The sequence below is a fragment of the Anomalospiza imberbis genome, chromosome 13, assembly GCF_031753505.1.
Source record: "Anomalospiza imberbis isolate Cuckoo-Finch-1a 21T00152 chromosome 13, ASM3175350v1, whole genome shotgun sequence".
Taxonomy (NCBI): domain Eukaryota; kingdom Metazoa; phylum Chordata; class Aves; order Passeriformes; family Viduidae; genus Anomalospiza; species Anomalospiza imberbis.
Genome location: NC_089693.1, coordinates 12,149,760 through 12,167,939, shown reverse-complemented (window position 1 = coordinate 12,167,939; position 18,180 = coordinate 12,149,760). Strand labels below are relative to the sequence as shown.

The 18,180-nt window shown below is 39.9% G+C and overlaps 2 protein-coding genes across 6 annotated transcripts in view; both read left to right on the top strand.

The window, feature by feature from the left end:
• MYO5A (myosin VA) overlaps nt 1-3,396 on the top strand; it is a 98,503-nt gene extending 95,107 nt beyond the window's left edge. For all 3 annotated transcript variants that reach the window (XM_068203962.1, XM_068203963.1, XM_068203961.1), the window contains one exon: nt 84-3,396. In XM_068203962.1, the coding sequence (XP_068060063.1) occupies nt 84-236 (153 nt within the window). In that variant the 3' untranslated portion in view covers nt 237-3,396. The remainder of the gene's footprint in view (nt 1-83) is intronic.
• A 443-nt stretch (nt 3,397-3,839) lies between these two features.
• The window catches only part of MYO5C (myosin VC), a 34,360-nt gene continuing 20,019 nt past the window's right edge, over nt 3,840-18,180 (top strand). Inside the window, exons 1-16 of one of the 3 annotated variants that reach the window (XM_068203958.1) lie at nt 3,840-4,025; nt 7,644-7,754; nt 8,613-8,778; nt 9,094-9,238; nt 9,643-9,799; nt 10,320-10,463; nt 11,354-11,435; nt 12,019-12,126; nt 12,655-12,761; nt 13,400-13,665; nt 14,082-14,163; nt 14,486-14,626; nt 15,286-15,411; nt 16,034-16,117; nt 17,003-17,137; nt 17,470-17,567. In XM_068203958.1, the coding sequence (XP_068060059.1) occupies nt 3,855-4,025; nt 7,644-7,754; nt 8,613-8,778; nt 9,094-9,238; nt 9,643-9,799; nt 10,320-10,463; nt 11,354-11,435; nt 12,019-12,126; nt 12,655-12,761; nt 13,400-13,665; nt 14,082-14,163; nt 14,486-14,626; nt 15,286-15,411; nt 16,034-16,117; nt 17,003-17,137; nt 17,470-17,567 (2,123 nt within the window). In that variant the 5' untranslated portion in view covers nt 3,840-3,854. Of the gene's footprint in view, nt 4,026-4,239; nt 4,376-6,395; nt 6,565-7,643; nt 7,755-8,612; nt 8,779-9,093; nt 9,239-9,642; nt 9,800-10,319; nt 10,464-11,353; nt 11,436-12,018; nt 12,127-12,654; nt 12,762-13,399; nt 13,666-14,081; nt 14,164-14,485; nt 14,627-15,285; nt 15,412-16,033; nt 16,118-17,002; nt 17,138-17,469; nt 17,568-18,180 lie in introns of those variants that run through there. The other 2 variants (XM_068203959.1, XM_068203960.1) reach the window with 2 other exon arrangements.

Genomic DNA, 18,180 nt, shown 5'->3' with positions numbered 1-18,180 from the left:
ACACGTCTGGAAGCACAGGAGAGCTTTGTGAGGTGATTGTTACCAGCTGGCTAAATGCTGACACCACTTTCCTATCTTTGCAGGTGCGTCTGCGAGACAGGAAGGACTCTCCTCAGTTGCTCATGGATGCCAAACACATCTTCCCTGTTACTTTCCCGTTTAATCCATCCTCTCTGGCTTTAGAAACCATTCAGATCCCAGCCAGCTTGGGCCTGGGCTTCATATCACGTGTCTGATCCCAAGGATGTCCCGTCAGTGTTAGATGGAGAACCAGTTGCCTGATATCTGTACTTGTTAAAACATAGTGAGCCACTAAACCCACGTTTTCTGAACAAAAGCCTGTCTAAGCCCAGATGTGTAGTTAAGGTAGCTGGGAAACTGCACAGCAGCACCACAGGCTGAACACTCATAGAAAGATGTCACTGCATTTATGAGGACATCACTGATTCATACATGTCTGGAGTATGGAAATGGGGCTTGGACAAAAATGGTGTCTTCAGCTGTCTAGAGATATTTTTAGATCTTTAGTAACATATTTAAATAGTGTAAATTAAAATCCATATGTAATCTTCTCAGAGGTGGGGACCAATAGGGACAGTCACAGTCCTGGACATAGAAGACTTGAAAGTAAGGCATTTTGTAGTAGAATACACAGTCACGTGGGAGCCTGTTACATTTAATTTGTAAAAACTGAATGGAAAAACACAAACTGGCAATATATAAAGTTATTTCTTAAACCACTTCCTCATTTATGTCAGTTTGACATAAACTGTAGTGATAAGTCCTATAGCTCACTGTATGCTCTAACTTAGGTGTTTATTTGTTAGAACTGTGGTTTACCGGGCAAACTAAATTGCTGCTGCATATTCTGTTGTTTTAAATGTATGACAGTATCATACTAAGCACTAAAAATAAGACACTTCATTTTTTGTTGTCAACCTTATTTACAGTCTGTTGCAGTCTGTTATTTTAACTGGATTTTTGCACATTGTATCAAGTAACACCTGTAGAGGAAAACGGTAACTAAGCACAAATAGCACACTGGAAATTATATGTTTAGTTATTTTTAAAAGTAGTTAGCTAAAAATAAAGAATCTTGAAGCAAACTATCAGAAGTCAGTAATAATTTTAGTATTTATTTAGGTTATAGAGTCTGTCTAATGTTGTTCTTTGTTTGTCGACCCCAGAGATGACAATGTGTATTCTAAGTAAAATCTCTTGGTTTTTGCCACTTAAAAAAAAAAAAAAAAAACAACAGAGAAAAGTCTTCTTTCACACTGGAATATGAGAGGAAAAACTTCAATAGAAAACTTATGCAGTAGCCCAAGGCTCTCATTCTTAGAAAGGTTGACTAACAAGAAAGTTAAGCAGGTTTTGATTATGATGCTGTCACTTGACTATGATTCATGCTGATTTAATGGTTGGAAATCAGAGTGCATAATGAGAAACTGAGTTATTTTGAATGCTGCACATTTTACTGGAAAGATTTTTCTGTCTCACACATCTTGGATCTGCTATTTAAAATTCACATTTCACAATGTGAGGCGTAAGCGTGGAAGCCTCATGTAAGGTTCCAGTTCTGTGGTGTATGGCTCAAACATACATGTAAAAATAAAGCCACACACATTGCTCAGTTGTGTTGTGCAATATTTTTAATGTATTATAATAATCTGTATCTTAGTGTTAACATTAATTTATTTTACAGTATTGATAAATAACCTAGAGGTACACTATTAGACTGTTTGGTGCTCCTCTGTTTGCAAATTCACAGAGAAAAGATTTGCTGTTAAGCAGACTGAAACATTTCAGTTTTGTTTTACTTGAAAGGCAGACGTGCTGTTTGTATGATTGCTAAAATTGGAAATAAAGACAACATAAACATTCTCAGTATCATTTTAAGATGCTCCTGTCATCTTGTGTTCAAATGGCCCATATTACATTTGATGGATCATGCCAGTACTTCCAAGAATTTAGACTGCATTGTAAAAAGGCTCTGAATGATCTTTGCTAAATGATTTAGGTTTTCCTGTACACCATGTACCAAACACTCCTTTTTCAAATGTTACTTGATTTCTGAAATTCTGGCTGCTGTGAAGTGGCTCCAAATAAGGAGTAAGGTCGTTTTCAGACTGTCAGGTACTGTACTTGTGAGAATGTAATGGCAAAGCCTTCGCATCCAGTAACAGGGTTAGGAAGGAAAACACATGAGAACATGCTGACCTCCCAGGTTTTTTTCTCCTATTGAAAAACAAACAATTGGCATTACAGTATGTTCATACTGTAGATCAGGAAATGTATCCACTACTTAAGCGTTAGTGTTTAAAATGTATGCCTAAATGTATTTTTGTTTATTTTTGAAGTTGGTTTACCTGTAAAAAGCCTTATTGTATCGTTTCCTTAAAAAAAGTAGTGTCTAGTAATTTATGGGTATCATCCTGAAACTCAGTGGTTTGACTGGTATTACTTTTATATCACATTAAAAGTATATGCTGCTTGACATGTTTTAAAGGAAAATATTTTTGAGTTGGAATAGATGTGTAGTTGGTAATTCATCTAACATTTTACATGGCAGTATTTTACATGCACTTTTCAGAAGTAAAATTTTAGTGTGAGTGTATAATATAACTTTCACCATAGGACTAAAATCTCTTTAACCATGGAATATAATGCAGAATTATTTTAAAAACTTTTTTTTTTCTTTTGAATCATTGTTACGCTCTTTTAATGTGGACATATCTTTTATATTTTAATTTATTATCTATTGAGATGATAGATTTTATCAGATGCTGGAAAAATACTTGTCAATGACCCCTTAGAAATATATACAGTTATTCTACAGATTTTGCACAATAATTACCTCATTCAGTTTGGTGTATTTTTATTCCAGTGATCATTTTATTCTGATGTTTAGGACACAGTCTTCTATCCAAATTTTGAAAAATTGTTTCTCACGCTTCAAACTTGGATGGAACATAAAAGTGCTTAAGTCAGTTTTCTGGGATTAATCTATTACAGGAAAAAGTAGCATCAGGTTCATTGAAAGTGGGTTAATATGCAGCAACATTTGTTCCCAACTTGGAAACACCAGCAATTGCATTTGAAGGTCTATATGGAATTTGTGATTTAAACGGAACACTTTTCAAATACCATACTAAAACTATGAGTAAACACTTGGTTTTTTTAAGATGCTGATACTTCATGTGATGAGTAACAGCCTTTAAACATAGGTTTTCACTTGATGCCACTACAGTACATAGATGAAAAACAAAACATTGTCAGAATTACCTGAGCTGATCTGTTGTAGTGTCTGATGTTGTACTTAGTAAATGTATGCATCATAAAAGCTGTAGCCTAATAGCTATCACTGGAAAATGTCCAAATAAAAGTACAACTGTATAGTTTGTTTCAGGGTTTTTTTGGTTGGTTGGTGGCTCATGAGCTGTGTGTTGGCATGGACCCCAGATGGTCACAGGGTTCCCTCTGCCTCCATGGCAGGCATGGTGTTGACTGCCAAGGGAGTTGGTTAAAATCTGAGGATGTGTAAATACACACCCAGATAGCAGCAGTGTGCTATAAACTGCTGTGCTTACGGGAGAATTCTTTGTTCAACATAACCCATTTCTGGTTAGGGTGTTTTGTTGTACAGTTCCTGAAATAAAATTTGAGTAACTGCACTGAAACATTCACTTGTGTGCTATGAAAGCTCCTCGTGTCAGGTGAGGAGGGAGGGCTGGTGGGTCTTGGCATGTGTCCACCTGCTAAAACACAGCACTGTGGTTATTCAGGTCTTCTTCCTCTTCTTCCTCATAAAGGATATTTAACTGTAGCACCTGTTAGCGCTTTAAACCTACTAAATGCACTCAGAGTTGTTAATTTTTGTCATATTCAGAGCTTGTCATAGAAATTCCTTTGCAGCACTTTGTAGGGAGGTGATTAATGTTTCTGTTGGTTTTCTCCGCTGGGTCAGGACTGCTCCCTGGGGACCCTCTGGCAGCCGCAGTGTCCATCATTCCCGCTCCCTAAAGGTGTGTCCGAGGTGCCAGGACGGTGACTGGGAGCACGCCCCAGCTCGGCTGGACGGACAGAGCCGGGATCCTGCTGGCAGTGCGAGCTGCCCCGCTCGGCTCTGCGGGGCTCTGCGCGCACCGGGGCCGGCCGGGCACCCGGAGCGGGGCAGGGCCGGGGCCGGCCGGGCAGCCGGAGCGGGGCAGGGCCGGGGCCGGCCGGGCACCCGGAGCGGGGCAGGGCCGCTCCCCACGCCCCGGGGCGGGGGCCGGGCCAGACCGCGGCACCTGCGGGACCTGCAGGCGCTGGGCAGCCTCGTCCGCACAGCCGCGGCTGTGCTCCGATGGCGCTGGCCGAGCTCTACACGCAGGTGAGTGGGGCTGGAGAAGGGCCGAGGGCAAGGGGCCGTGCGGGCTCCGCCGGAGCGGGGCTGGGGCTGGGGAAGGGCTGTGGGGGCTCCGCCGGGGCTGTTGAAGGGCTGTGCGGGCTCTGCAGAGGCTGGGGCTGGGGAAGGGCTGTGCGGGCTCTGCAGGGGCTGGGGCTGGGGAAGGGCTGTGCGGGCTCCGCCGGGGCTGGGGCTGGGGAAGGGCTGTGCGGGCTCCGCCGGGGCTGTTGAAGGGCTCTGCGGGCTCTGCAGGGGCTGGGGCTGTTGAAGGGCTGTGCGGGCTCTGCAGGGGCTGGGGAAGGGCTGTGCGGGCTCCGCCGGGGCTGGGGCTGGGGAAGGGCTCTGCGGGCTCTGCAGCGGCTGGGGCTGGGGAAGGGCTGTGCGGGCTCCGCCGGGGCTGTTGAAGAGCTGTGCGAGCTCCGCCGGGACTGTTGAAGGGCTCTGCGGGCTCTGCAGGGGCTGGGGCTGCGGAAGGGCTGTGCGGGCTCCGCCGGGGCTGTTGAAGGGCTGTGCGGGCTCCGCCGGGGCTGGGGAAGGGCTCTGCGGGCTCTGCAGGGGCTGGGGCTGGGGAAGGGCTGTGCGGGCTCCGCTTCGTGCGCCCGCGGGCGGTGGGCACAGCGCGGAGCCGCCCGTGCGGGACACCGCACCACAGGGCACCGAAGGGAGACACTTCTCTTTGAGAAAAACACTCCTTTTGTGAGACTCTCAGCCTCTGGGAGCAGGTCTCGCTGTTCTAGTCAGCGATTAGGCAACGTGAAAGTTTAACTGCCCTTCCCTGGGCACTCGGGCTCGGAGTGCTGCGCTTTTTGTTGGGCAAATATTGAATGTGTGAGGCAGAGCTTGGCCCTAAAGCAAAGATTCTTCCTCCTTAATGCGCCTGCTGAAACTTTCGCACAACTTTTCCCTCTTCTCCTGTAGTCACCGGAGTGTTGTGACGTATCGTTTCTTTGCTTAGCTTTAAATAACAAACCGACAGGGATATGTCGGTGATTCAGTAAGCCTGTCCCTCACCTACTGCAGCAGCAGCTGCTCCCATTGAGCCTGGTGCCGCAGGGCTGGTGGCTCCTGCTGCTGCCGCCGCGCTCGGGGCCGCCGGGGGAACGAGCGCGGTTTTCCCAGGAATGCTGGACAGGTGAAGGGGGGAAGGAGTGCGGGTGTAACCTGACACGGAAATGAGCAAACTCCCGTCTGTTTACCTGCGAGGCAGGGTTTCGAGACAGCCAATTCTAGGCTGGGTGCATTTGCCAGTGGAGGCTCCTGCAACTCCAGGGGCCTTTCCTGAAGAATCTGTGCTTTTATCACATTATTCTCCCTCTCTTTCTCGTCCTTGACCTAGCGCAGTTCATTTTCTTGCATGGGAACACACTGCGTGTCCCTGAGGCTGTTTGGTGGTGATATTCTAACTCACAAAGAATAACAGCAAACAAAGAATTCAATTTAACAAGCACTTTTTGTGAGCCAGGAGGAGATCAGCATAGTGTAGGAATGATACAAATGACAATTTATAGTTGGATAAACGTGGAAAACTCAAATGTACAGCTGATTTAGCCATGCCTTTCATGTGGCTATTAAATAGATGCTTGAAGAGCTGGGCCTTTGTCCCCTTGGTCAGATAGATGAAAACATTGCCATTACAGTTGTTTAAGGTTGTTTAGAAAATGTCTTTGTGATTTTGGATATTGTGTGAAGAAATGCCATCATGCTGAAAGCATCAGCAGAGAGGTGTCATGGAAGCAGCTGAGGTTTCCATGGTTGTTCATCCCCTGATGAGCACCAGGTTGGTGTGTGGCTCACTAGAAAGGTCAATGTCTGTCCTTAGAGATACTGAAAACTCAGCTGGAGAAGTCATTGAGCGGCACAGGCTAACTCACAGGACGTTCTTGTGCAAGTCCCTCCTACCCTAAATTGTTTGGTGTTGATCCTTGGGGTTAGAATTAAGGAAGCTACAGCTGTGCAGTGCAGTTTACAGGGACCTCTGTAGGCACCCACCGTGGTTCAGGGGGTTCTTGGGGCAGAGACACTCATGCTGTGAGGATCTACTGGAGCTTCCAAGGCTTCTTCCAAACTGGAGAGGAAAAAAGTCATTTGTGCCAAAACCAACAGTTGCAGCACCAAAACGGAAGGGAATACAAGTCCCCAGGTGTTCTGTGGGTCTGCTCACACTCCATGAAATGGTGACTAATGTTAAGTTTTCAAGTAAGCAGCTGCAGCAGTTCTCACAGGTTTATTTAAACAGCTTGTTTCAACTGACCATGAACACAGCTAGGGTGAGGGAATTAAGGGAAGGGCTCTGGCTATCAAAACAGAAAGATGCTGCAGGAGTATACATTATAGTTTCTTGTGTGAGTAGGGACAATGATGTCATTTTGTCAAACCCTGTCAGGATGAGGACACACTCCACATCAGTAAAGTAATTCCCTACTGACTGAGGTTTCCAGCTGTGTTGTGCCCTTTTAAGGAATGCTGTTTCCCATAGCTACTCAGGCAGAGCATTTAAAGAAGTTGCTTTTGCTTCTGCATTTTAACTTCAGCAGAGGAGAACTAAATGGTTCAAACAGCATAACTTACATTCAAATATCTGTACTTCAGTAGGTTAGAGATGCCTTGCTGGGATGGAGCTAAAGTATGCCAGTTCATTGCTTGTAAATAAAGAAACCAGCCAGTAGTCTTTGAAGTTTGTCCTAGAGCAGGGAAAGATGTTTGGAAGTTGCACTTCAGTCCCATTAAAGGAAAGGGAACTGTGCAGTCTTTCTTAGGTATGACAATGTGCCTATGGCAAAATGTATTCTGAGTTCAGTGTCCTATACTTGAATTCAGGGAAGTGATTGTCAATATCTGATTGTCTGAATTCTGGTAGTGAGATGCTTTCTCTGGTACTCGCTTATTTGAACCCTCCTAGACACAAGGTCTCTCCTTTAAGTGTATTTTATTATTTGTTCAGTGTTAGAGGATTTGAAGAGCTTGGCAACAGTCTGGCCCTTGCTCACCTTCCTGCATGCTGTGTTGTTCTGCAGACTCTGCTCTGAACAGGAGCAGAATATGCATGTCTGAAATTAATGAGTCTGCTTTCTCTTTTTATTCTTTCATGAAAAATAACCAAACCACAAAAAATATATCCTCCTGTGTAAAGCTAATAATCATTCCCAAAAGTCCTGGAATGGGATTGCACTTGACGTTAGAAAGGTATTTTTTAATGCTAGCCTGGTATTGCAATAGTAGCTAAGCTAACAATTGTCTTGTTTTTCTGTTACAGTACAATAGGGTTTGGATCCCCAATAATGAAGAAGTTTGGCAGTCTGCAGAAATCACAAAAAACTACAAAGCTGGAGACCGTTTTCTTCATGTGCAATTAGAAGATGGAACTGTAAGGAGAAAAGCCTGAATTATTGTGGGGTTTGCTGAGATATGTTTATGTAGCAACATAGCACTCACCCTTATGGGACCTAAACATGCACACATTTCCCTTTTTCATCATACTTAAATTGGTACAGTACACATCTGCTGCCCAAAAATATGAGGAGTGCAATTCCACTGTCTGTGTACGTTAATATGGAGAGCATACCTCAAAGAGTGCTTTGGAGACAAGCCCTGAAACTCATCCTTAAACTGAAGTCAAAATCAGAAGAGCAGGACAGGCATAGTTCTCTCTCACAGAGCCAGCTGTTGGTTTTTTTGGGTTTTTTTTGTTGGTTTGTGTAAGATTGTTAATTTTAGTATCCAAGTTCTTTACAGATTTAATACTTTGAAAGCATTTCTGGTTTTCTGCATTCCTGTTCCATAAAAATAAATATTAAAGGTATGATTAAATGGATTTGCTGAAAGAAACAGAAGTGAGTTTTAAACTTTCTGTAAAGAAAACTGAGGTGTTGCAAGTGAGGATAGTTACAGAGCTGACTTGAGCTCTGACCAGGTCTTTACTTTCATTCAGTTGCAGCTGTTCTATTATTCTTATCTGTACTTGAAATATTCCTGTTTTTAGAGAGCCAAATGTGTCCCATTTTGAACAGATTTCAATACAAAATATTGTAAATAAAGAGAATGAGTCTTTCATAAGCAACAAACAGCTCCAATTCCCCCAAGTTTAGGGGATGTATGGAATCAATGAAATAGAAATAGTTGATGGAGGGCTCCATCAACTCTATAACTTCATGTAAAAGTAGAAGATTTGTATTTATGCAAACATAATGCATTTTATGACATTTCAAGTTATTTATGTTGACAGGAGCTGAGTTACCCTGTTGATCCAGCTGCTTTGCCACCACTACGAAATCCTGACATACTTGTTGGTGAAAATGATCTCACTGCACTCAGTTATCTGCATGAACCAGCTGTTCTACACAATCTTAAAATTCGTTTTGTGGAGTCTAAGCTTATCTACACATATAGTGGTAAGCTAAATGAAATGAATAATTTTTAATTCTTTTTTTAAAGTGTTAATATTAAAGTATTAAATGTATAAAAGTATCAATGTATAAAGATATCAATATTGATTCACTTTGCAACATGATGTGTGTAATGTTTTCCCAAAGCGTATTTTAACTCATGTTAACTGGTGTTGTATGTCAGTATAGACTTGTTTGTTCATCAGCATCTTCTACCTAGAAAATATTGCTACTTTGTATTATTTCAACTGTTGCTGCCAAAACCAGGCATTTCATATAACTAACCTGTGTTTTATTTTTGTTCTGTACACTTGACTGTAGGGATAATTCTGGTTGCAATAAACCCCTATAAGCAGCTGCCAATATATGGAGATGCCATTATCCATGCATATAGTGGGCAAAACATGGGGGACATGGATCCACATATATTTGCTGTGGCAGAAGAAGCATACAAGCAAATGGCAAGGTTCAGTATGTTATTTAATGTCCATAAATAACACTTGAAGTCTGGTGGCAGTCAGTGTTAATTGTCATTTAATTTTACTGTGTATGTGCCACTGGCTTTTAGGAATGCCTTTGAACACGTAGCTTAATTAGAGGAGAAGGAATTCTTTAACCAACTGAGGAATTTCTAGAACCAAAACTATTTTCGTTCTTGATGAGGGGTAAAACACTGACTTAGTGAATAGTAATGACTTCAGCCTAGAGGTTACAGCTGAAGAGGAGAAAGAGAATAGATGTGAGATGGAACTGATGTATGAGACTTGGGCACAGCTGTGATTTCAAACATTGTTTCATATGTGTAATTCCTTCATTTATACATGCCCTTTAGACATGTCTGACATAAACTGTCTGATTATTTGGTTTTAGAAATAACAAAAATCAGTCTATTATAGTCAGTGGAGAATCAGGAGCTGGAAAGACTGTGTCTGCAAGGTATACTATGAGATACTTTGCCACTGTGAGTAAGTCCAGCAGCAATGCACATGTGGAGGATAAAGTACTGGCATCCAATCCAATAACCGAGGTAAGCTAGGGAGAGTGTCTGTCAAGTCTGTACTCATCAAGGGAAGAATTCTGAGAACTTCTGGGAAATTTTGTTTGAAATCTTTAGGGATGCTTCATCTGTCTGAGTTGGATACTTAAATTTGAATTTCAGCCTCTGAATATTGCTGATGGAAAGAGGTGGTCAGCCTCAGGACCACCTGGTCCTGTCTGATTTACCAGAGGCTCTGGAGCTCCTAGTTTGCCTAATTAGATGATGATGTAACAATACTGAACAAGTTGATTGGTTTTATTACTTGGACCCTTATGTTGGAAAAGTATATTTTGTCTAATTTTCAGTTTATGTAGCATTTTGCTATTTGACTTGAGGCTTGTCTTCAATTTTGGGCCTCAAAATATAGTAACACAGTTCAGTGTTTGATCAGAGATTGATCCCTGAGCACCTTTGATTTTAGAAACTTGTAGTTGACTCAAGTTTTGACAAAGTTATTGTTATGGGAGATGTGAGTAAAACAAGTTGTAAAAGTATATAATTTTTGTAGGCTGTGGGAAATGCAAAAACCACACGGAATGATAACAGCAGTCGATTTGGAAAATACACTGAAATCAGTTTTGATCAGAGTTACCAAATCATTGGAGCTAACATGAGAACATACCTGCTTGAGAAATCCAGAGTTGTATTTCAGGTGGGTAAAATAAAGTCTAAAATAGTCAATGTCAATATAGCTCCAGATGCACTATACTAGTTATAGATAGAAAATATTATGTGAAGTTCTGAAGAGTGTATCCAATCAGCATTTGATTATTTTTTAACAGAAGCTAATATTATTTATGATAAGTTACTTTATTCCATGTTCTTCGTGGTGGTAAGTGAAGAATGCTTCTCAGGGACAATTCCCTGAAATAACTGCAAATCTCAAACTTGTGGTTACAACAACAACAGAGACCAACTGTATCTGGAAAGGAACAGCATATACAGGGCAGAGAGAGTCTGAGGAAATAAAAGGCTGAAAATCTATAAGGCCAAGGCTTACTTAATGTGACTCACTTCAGTTTCATGGCTTATGATAATATGGTAAAGAAGGTATTTAATTTTATAAAATGGTTTTTACAAAAGTTTCTTTTTTAGTAGTATTGTAACTTTTTAAGTACACTAAAAAATACTTCTGTATATCTACTGCCCTGAAGGATGGTTTGGAAATGGAGAGTTTATTGAGCTCCCACAGGGCAGAGTTTCAGCTGACACTCCTACACATTTTTTGTTACAGCATTTGACAGTTCTTATTAGTAAATGGTTGTTCAAGCTGAAGAAATTATTAACATCCTTGGGGAATGAACTCTGCATATTGGCAGTGGAAATGAAGTATACTTGAATATATCACTTTCAAAGCTCTTGCTAAGATGTGCCATTCTAATAATAAGCAATTTCTTTGCTAACCTATGTTGCAGCAGAATTTAACCTTCAGTTGTCATTATCACTTTACAATAGTGTTGAATAACAAGTGTTTTTCAGTTTGATTCTTCATTTTGTTGTTATTTTTTTCTCTGTAATGTTACTCTTTGCTTTATTTTACAGTCAGAAAATGAAAGGAACTACCATATATTTTATCAGTTGTGTGCATCTGCTATGCAGCCTGAATATGAACATCTTAAATTGGGTAGGTCTCAAGAAAATAACCTGCTCTTCACTTTTGCTCAGCATTTTAAGGCTGGGTTTTCGAGTCTAGGATGTTTAGTACATTACAGCATAAATCGCACTGCCTTAAAACCTGCATTTTTAAGTCACTTAGCTGTTAAACCTGCTGGTTTTGAACTCGGTAGCAAATCCCTGGAAACTCAAATAGTGCGTGATCAAGTACCTGAGGGTCTTTGGAAATCTTATTCTCATACCTTCTGTAGTGACAGATGCTATGACAGCTTAGGGACTTGATTCATTTATCTACAGAGAAGCTGGGAGAAGCAGAATTTAGGTGTATGTTTACACAGTCTCCATCCCAATTTGTTTATTAGATGGATATTAAGATTTATAAGAATTATGAATACTGTGACACTGTGATCTGTGTCAGCTTAACTGAGTTGGGCACATGGATTTCCCTCAGAAAAAAGAGGACCTCCAGCTCGTCACTGAAACATTATCATCTGACAGCATCTTTAGTTTTTTTGTGTTACAAAAGTTTTAAGAAGTGGCTCTCCCCAGTCCCTAATTTTTGCAGAATTACAAGATTTGCTTCTTTTGTACAGGAAGTGCAGAAGAATTTAACTACACACGAATGGGTGGCAGCACTGTAATAGAAGGGGTTGATGACAGAGCAAATATGGTGGAGACTCAGAAGACTTTTGCCTTACTGGGTAAATTCTTGGGGATACATTTTCAGTTGATTTTTTTTTTTCCTGAAATGGGCAAAGGTGGATTGTTTCTGAAATATCCAAAATGTTAGTAGAAACTACCAAAATAGTTTTTTTCATAGGTTATCCATTGTGGTGTTGGTCTGTTTTCGAAGTGCTGGGCAGGAGCAATTAGCAATTAACTGGTGTTAATTGTTACTGGTCAGAAGCATTGAGGGCTGGAGTCTTCTTGGCCCATAAGCTAACGTGCTGTGACAGAAGTGGAATTGGGAGCTTCTTTGCCCCTGTAAAAGCTTATGTAAAAGCTAAATCAGACTTGAGCTGGCACTTGGGGAGGTACAGGAACTTATGCCCAATCTATCATCGGATCAGACAGGCAGAAAATTGGCAGAACCAAGGATTTGCATCCTACTCTGCAGAGATACTGTACAATTCTTGGCTGCACAACAAAGCAAGTAACAGAGCATTGTTCTGGTTTAATTAATTGTGCTGTTTCTGCTTATTTTAAATAATCAAGGAATATTTTTTTAGGTCTGAAGGGGGATTTTCAGATGGATGTTTTTAAAATGCTGGCAGCAATCCTGCACTTGGGCAATGTGGAAGTAGCAGCTGTTGGAGATGAAAGATCATCCATCAGTGTAAGGAAGTAGCTCATTCAGATACCGACATTTTCTATTCTATTTTATGCCAGAAGTGCCTTAGCAATAGTTTCTCTCATATCTGGGGCTCAGAGCAGCATTAAATCTGGTGTACTAAGCTTGGTTGATTTCTCCATCTCCATCTGTGTGGAATCACACCGAGTGTTCACACAGATGCTGTTCTATGCCCAGCTTCAGAAAGTCTTAACAAAAGGCAAAATGTGGCTAAGAGTACTCCATATCCAATTGATCCACAGCTGCTGGAAAATCCATTTTGGAACTCTCTGCAGGATGCAGGAACCAGAGCATAGTCAAAGCTGCACAGAATGTGTCCCAGCAAGCTATGCAAGTCTGAAAGGCAAGAACACCTAAAAATAGACCGAAGTAACTTACTTTCAGTGTTTTAATCCAAAACATCTCATCCAGTCCAAGTTTTTCTCTCCTATATCAGGAGCTCTATCCAGTATTATTTGTTTAGCTCATCTTGCTACTTTGCCAGATGGAGAAGTAAATATTTAAAAATAAAAATCATAGTTTGGTGTCAGCAGTGCAAGGATTTCACAGTTAAAGAATTAAACAGTTAGAGACAGTTAAAGAATTAAATGTACCCTAATAATATTTACTGGTCTTCTTTAAAGATGGAAGATAAACATCTCAGAATATTCTGTGAGCTTCTGGATTTAAACTGTGACAAAATGGCCCGGTGGCTGTGCCACCGAAAGATTGTCACCACCTCAGAGACCGTGGTAAAGCCAATGACAAGGGCCCAGGCTGTCAATGCCAGGGATGCTCTGGCAAAGAAGATCTACTCCCATTTATTTGACTTCATTGTGGAAAGAATTAACCAAGCTCTGCAGTTCCCTGGCAAGCAACACACTTTCATTGGTGTTTTGGATATTTATGGGTAAGAATGTCTCTGGAAACAGAGTGCCTTTTCTTTGGAGTGGGTAAAAAAGGCACTTTCTTGTGCTGGTAATGAGTTTGGAGGGGCTTGTTTTACTAAAAGGTCATGGTCATGTTAGTTCTTTAGCACCCAGATTAGTGGAAATCCTCTGCTACTATAAATACTTTTTTTTTGTGAATGAGGTTTAAAATTATCTTCTGATATGATACTTTTAGATTTAACTCTGGTTTTTTTATCTTTATTGTGTCTGGTAACATTAGCTTTAAGAGAAGTTTTGAAATTCCTTAGCATCTTCATTAGTCTTACCATTAGTTAATTGTCTTAGAAACATTAGGATATCTCCAAAGAGTTTCAGGGATGCTGCTATTTGATTTTGATGTCAAAGGATTTTTTTTCTTCTTTAAATTGTGTTTCAGATTTGAAACGTTTGATGTGAACAGTTTTGAACAATTTTGTATCAATTATGCTAATGAAAAACTACAGCAGCAATTTAACCTGGTATGTTCTTTTTTTGTTACAGTTCTTTATCTTATTTTGCTTCAGGGTGGATTAGTAAATGCTGTTTGTGCTTAAGTGATAGGTATTTCTAGATAGTGACTATCCACTAATAAATGAAAATATTTCATTTTATATGTAAGGATAGGTATGCATATATAAAAATGAAAATTTAGATGGTTTTTTTTTCAGACAGACATACAATATACTCCAAAATATAATTTTTTTTCTATCTTATGTATACAACAACTATGCACATGCAGACTGTACTTATTTTCCCTTAATTGTAACCTTCTTTATGTTTTCATAATTTTTGCAAATCCAGCATGTCTTTAAACTTGAACAAGAAGAATATATGAAGGAAGATATCCCATGGACTTTAATAGACTTTTATGACAACCAGCCTGTCATTGACCTTATTGAAGCTAAAATGGGAATTTTAGAACTTCTGGATGAGGAATGCTTGGTAATTTAATATTTGCTCATTAAAAGAAAAAAAAACCAACAGCTATATAGATTTTTACAAGTGGGGCTTGTAATCCATATTTTACCCTTTTCAATGGGAAATGGAGCATTTTCTTCAGAAAAGGAACATGAATGTTTGCCCTCTATTTGTCAGTCTTGACTGTAAATTACTTATTCTATTTTCTCTTATAGTATTAAGAAGCTGAAACTGGATCTCAGAACTTAGCCAGAAGTAAGGCAGCAGCTGGAGCTCATCCCTGTGGGGCAGTGCAGGACTGGAGCAGGCTGGGCAGGAGTGCAGTGGGATCCCCATCCTTCCTCACTTCCTGCACTGGAGGGCAAGCAGCAGTTTGCTGCTGCTAGTCTTGCTCCAAGCAGGAATTTGGACTACTCAGACCCCAGGGGGCTCTTCCAGCAATGTTTTTTAAATGTAGTTAGTCTACAAATCACTACTTTTGATACAAAACCTTTGGGATTAATACAACCTTCTTTCCAAAAATGATTTACTAGAGGGAGCCACTGGTGGGTCTGAAGAGACAAAAGCTGGTTATCAGGCCTTGTAATTCACTGAAGGGGTTTTATGCAGAGTGTTTGCTGACTGTCAGCAGCTCTGCTGCTCTAACAGCCCCATTAAAGAGATTGCCCTTCTTGTTCTTACAGTTGCCTCATGGAAAAGATGAAAACTGGCTTCAAAAGCTGTATAATAATTTTGTCAATAAAAACGCACTCTTTGAAAAGCCAAGGATGTCAAACACTTCTTTCATCATTCAGCACTTTGCTGATAAGGTAGAGTGTAAACAACCCAGTGTTGTTCCCTGTGTTTCTAGCAGTTGCTCATTCAGAAAAAAAACAAACTTAGGAAATAGGAAATATTAACCACACCTATTTGGAACGTCTATAAAATTGATCTCCAATAAATAGTGCTGTTTGTTTATTGGTAATATTGCCTGTGACATGTCATTTAAATGTAAGATGTGCTTAAGAGAATGAATTGAAGAACATAAAAATAAATCATCAAGATAAAAAAGCAGAAAAATAATAGAATGTGTAAATAGAACAGTTACAGTTGCAGCTCATACACATTTTAGTCTCAGTTATTTACATTTCAGATGTAGTATTCCTTTTTGGTGCCTTGATTTGAAATCATAGAATAATGAAGAAAGGAGGAAAGACGTTCCTAATGAAGGCAGAAGGATTTGGATTCTGGCAGTTTGTCCTGCTTCTAAATTGGCAGGATGCATATATGTAATCTTGAGATAATGGATTGGGAAAAGCAGAGTTTCAGCCATCATGTTGGAGATTAATAAAGAGCACTTGGCTACCACAGCTGGGAGAGTAAAAATTATTGTTTTGCCAACTGTTTGTTTATGTGTTGCTGAAAAGTTAATGATTTCTCCTGTTTGCACAGGTAGAATATAAATGTGAAGGATTTCTGGAAAAAAACAGAGATACCGTACATGAAGTATTGATTGAAATCTTGAAAGAGAGCAAGGTTTGTGACAAACAGTAATGATTAATCTTCTGAATACCTGATTTTACTGGAATTAATTCAGATCTGATTTTAAAATGTTTCTTCTTTTATAGATTTTTAATAGGTTGAATAAATTAATTTAGTCTTAATTTTTATTAATTCATTTAATATTATACAAGTGTGTATTTTTTTCATCAAATAATATACAAGATGAAAAAACAGTGTTCAACTTCCTTCATATATGTGCATTTACTTTGCTAGTTATGTTGGGGTTTTCTTTTAATATCTCCCTTCAAGAGCATTTTGTAATCCTTGTAACTGAAAAACTTTTCTTTTTTTTTTTTTCCTGTAGTCATTACATGCAGCTTTGATCGGTAGTTTATCATTAACAACTGCCTTTGTTTATTCTTCAAAAGAGATTAAGAGAATGCCAGGGCAAGGAAAACATCAGGTGTCTTATGTGTGCCTGCCACTTCCCATCTGCTTGTCCCTTTGAAGTCTATAGCCTTGAGACTTCAGGATTACTCTTAAGAAGCTAACTTCATCTGACCTGAAAATATATTCATAATTTAAATTGCATATTGTGAAAACACAGCCTTAAGTGCTCTTATTTTTAGCTCTGCTCTGTGTTGTTGTCTGTATTTGCTTATATTGAAATAGCTTTTGCAGGCTGCTTTCACAGATGTTGAGTTTTGTGTGTGAAATGTGTGTGTGCCTCACAATAGACTCAGAATCATTGCAGCTCTTTTTTCAGTTGTTGTTTGTTTGATACCCAGTTCAAAATCCTGCAATACCTGGCCTAAGTATTAAGGGGTTTGCATTTTATATTATAGTAAATGTAATTTTGATTAAAATCATGCTGCAGTTACACAGTGTTTAACTCTGGTTCTTTCACCACACTTTTAGTTTCATCTGTGTGCAAATTTTTTTCAAGACAGTCCAGTGTCCGTTTCACCTTTCAGTTCAACTATAAACATCAAATCTGCCAGACCTGTTCTGAAATCACCCAACAAACAGCTCCGGACGACTGTGGGCAGCAAGGTACTGCACAAACCTGCTGTTCTGTGGTGTTTGTACTTCCTGGGAAATGCTGGGCAGTCTGAGACTGGATTCTGTCACTGTTCATGGGGGACTGTCCAGTTTTCAGGACAGCAAGAGCCACAGAGCAGTGCTCCAGTCTGGGTATAATAGGTGTGTTTATTTTATATATAGGAGGCTGTTTGGTACAGCCACAATCTTCAGTGTCCTGCATTTAAGATCTAAACCCTATCTCTCAGTGTCCAGCCAAAACCTAACAAATAACTAAAAGACCAAGATCTGACATTTTACTGAAATGTTTCATTAGCAAAACTCTTGTGTCTGGTATTTTCCAGTTCCGGAATTCTTTGTCTTTACTTATGGCGACACTCAATGCAACCACTCCTCATTATGTGAGATGCATAAAGCCAAATGATGAGAAATTGCCTTTTGAGTAAGTATGTTAGTTGTGCTCAGCTGTGGTTTTCTGTATCACTGCAGTGGTGTGTCAGCAAGCTAAACGCTTATTGTTGAGAAACTTCCCATACAGAACATGGTTCTCCTTTCCAGATAGCTGAATTTGAAAAAAAATACTGTCTTCTTATAAAAATTGAATGTTTAAGTATCATTATTGTTACCTTAAAAATCCTTTAACCTAGTATTTTTCCAGTTAGATACTAGTGCTTGTGTATTTGTGAGAACATTTTTAGGGTAATGGTTTTCCTCCTTTGGTTTAAGTTGATGAATAATTTGTATAGGTGTGTTGCCCTTATGCAGTATGGATTAACCCCAATTCATATTTAGAGAATAAAAACCTTTGCTATTTCATTTGTGAAAAGAAAATGGCAGAAATATTGTCTGCAGAAATAGTTAAAAGAGCTTTGCAAGTCAGAAAAAGTGTGAACAGTGTTGAACATAGCCCCAGTTTTTTCCCCCAATTTTTATGTAATTTTAATGTTTTAATACAGTCATATGTGGCAGATAATTTTCATAACTCCTGTGACCAGATTGATAACCACTAACCTGTGAGTAGGAATTAACTTTGATGCAGCTGTTGGTCTCTTTTG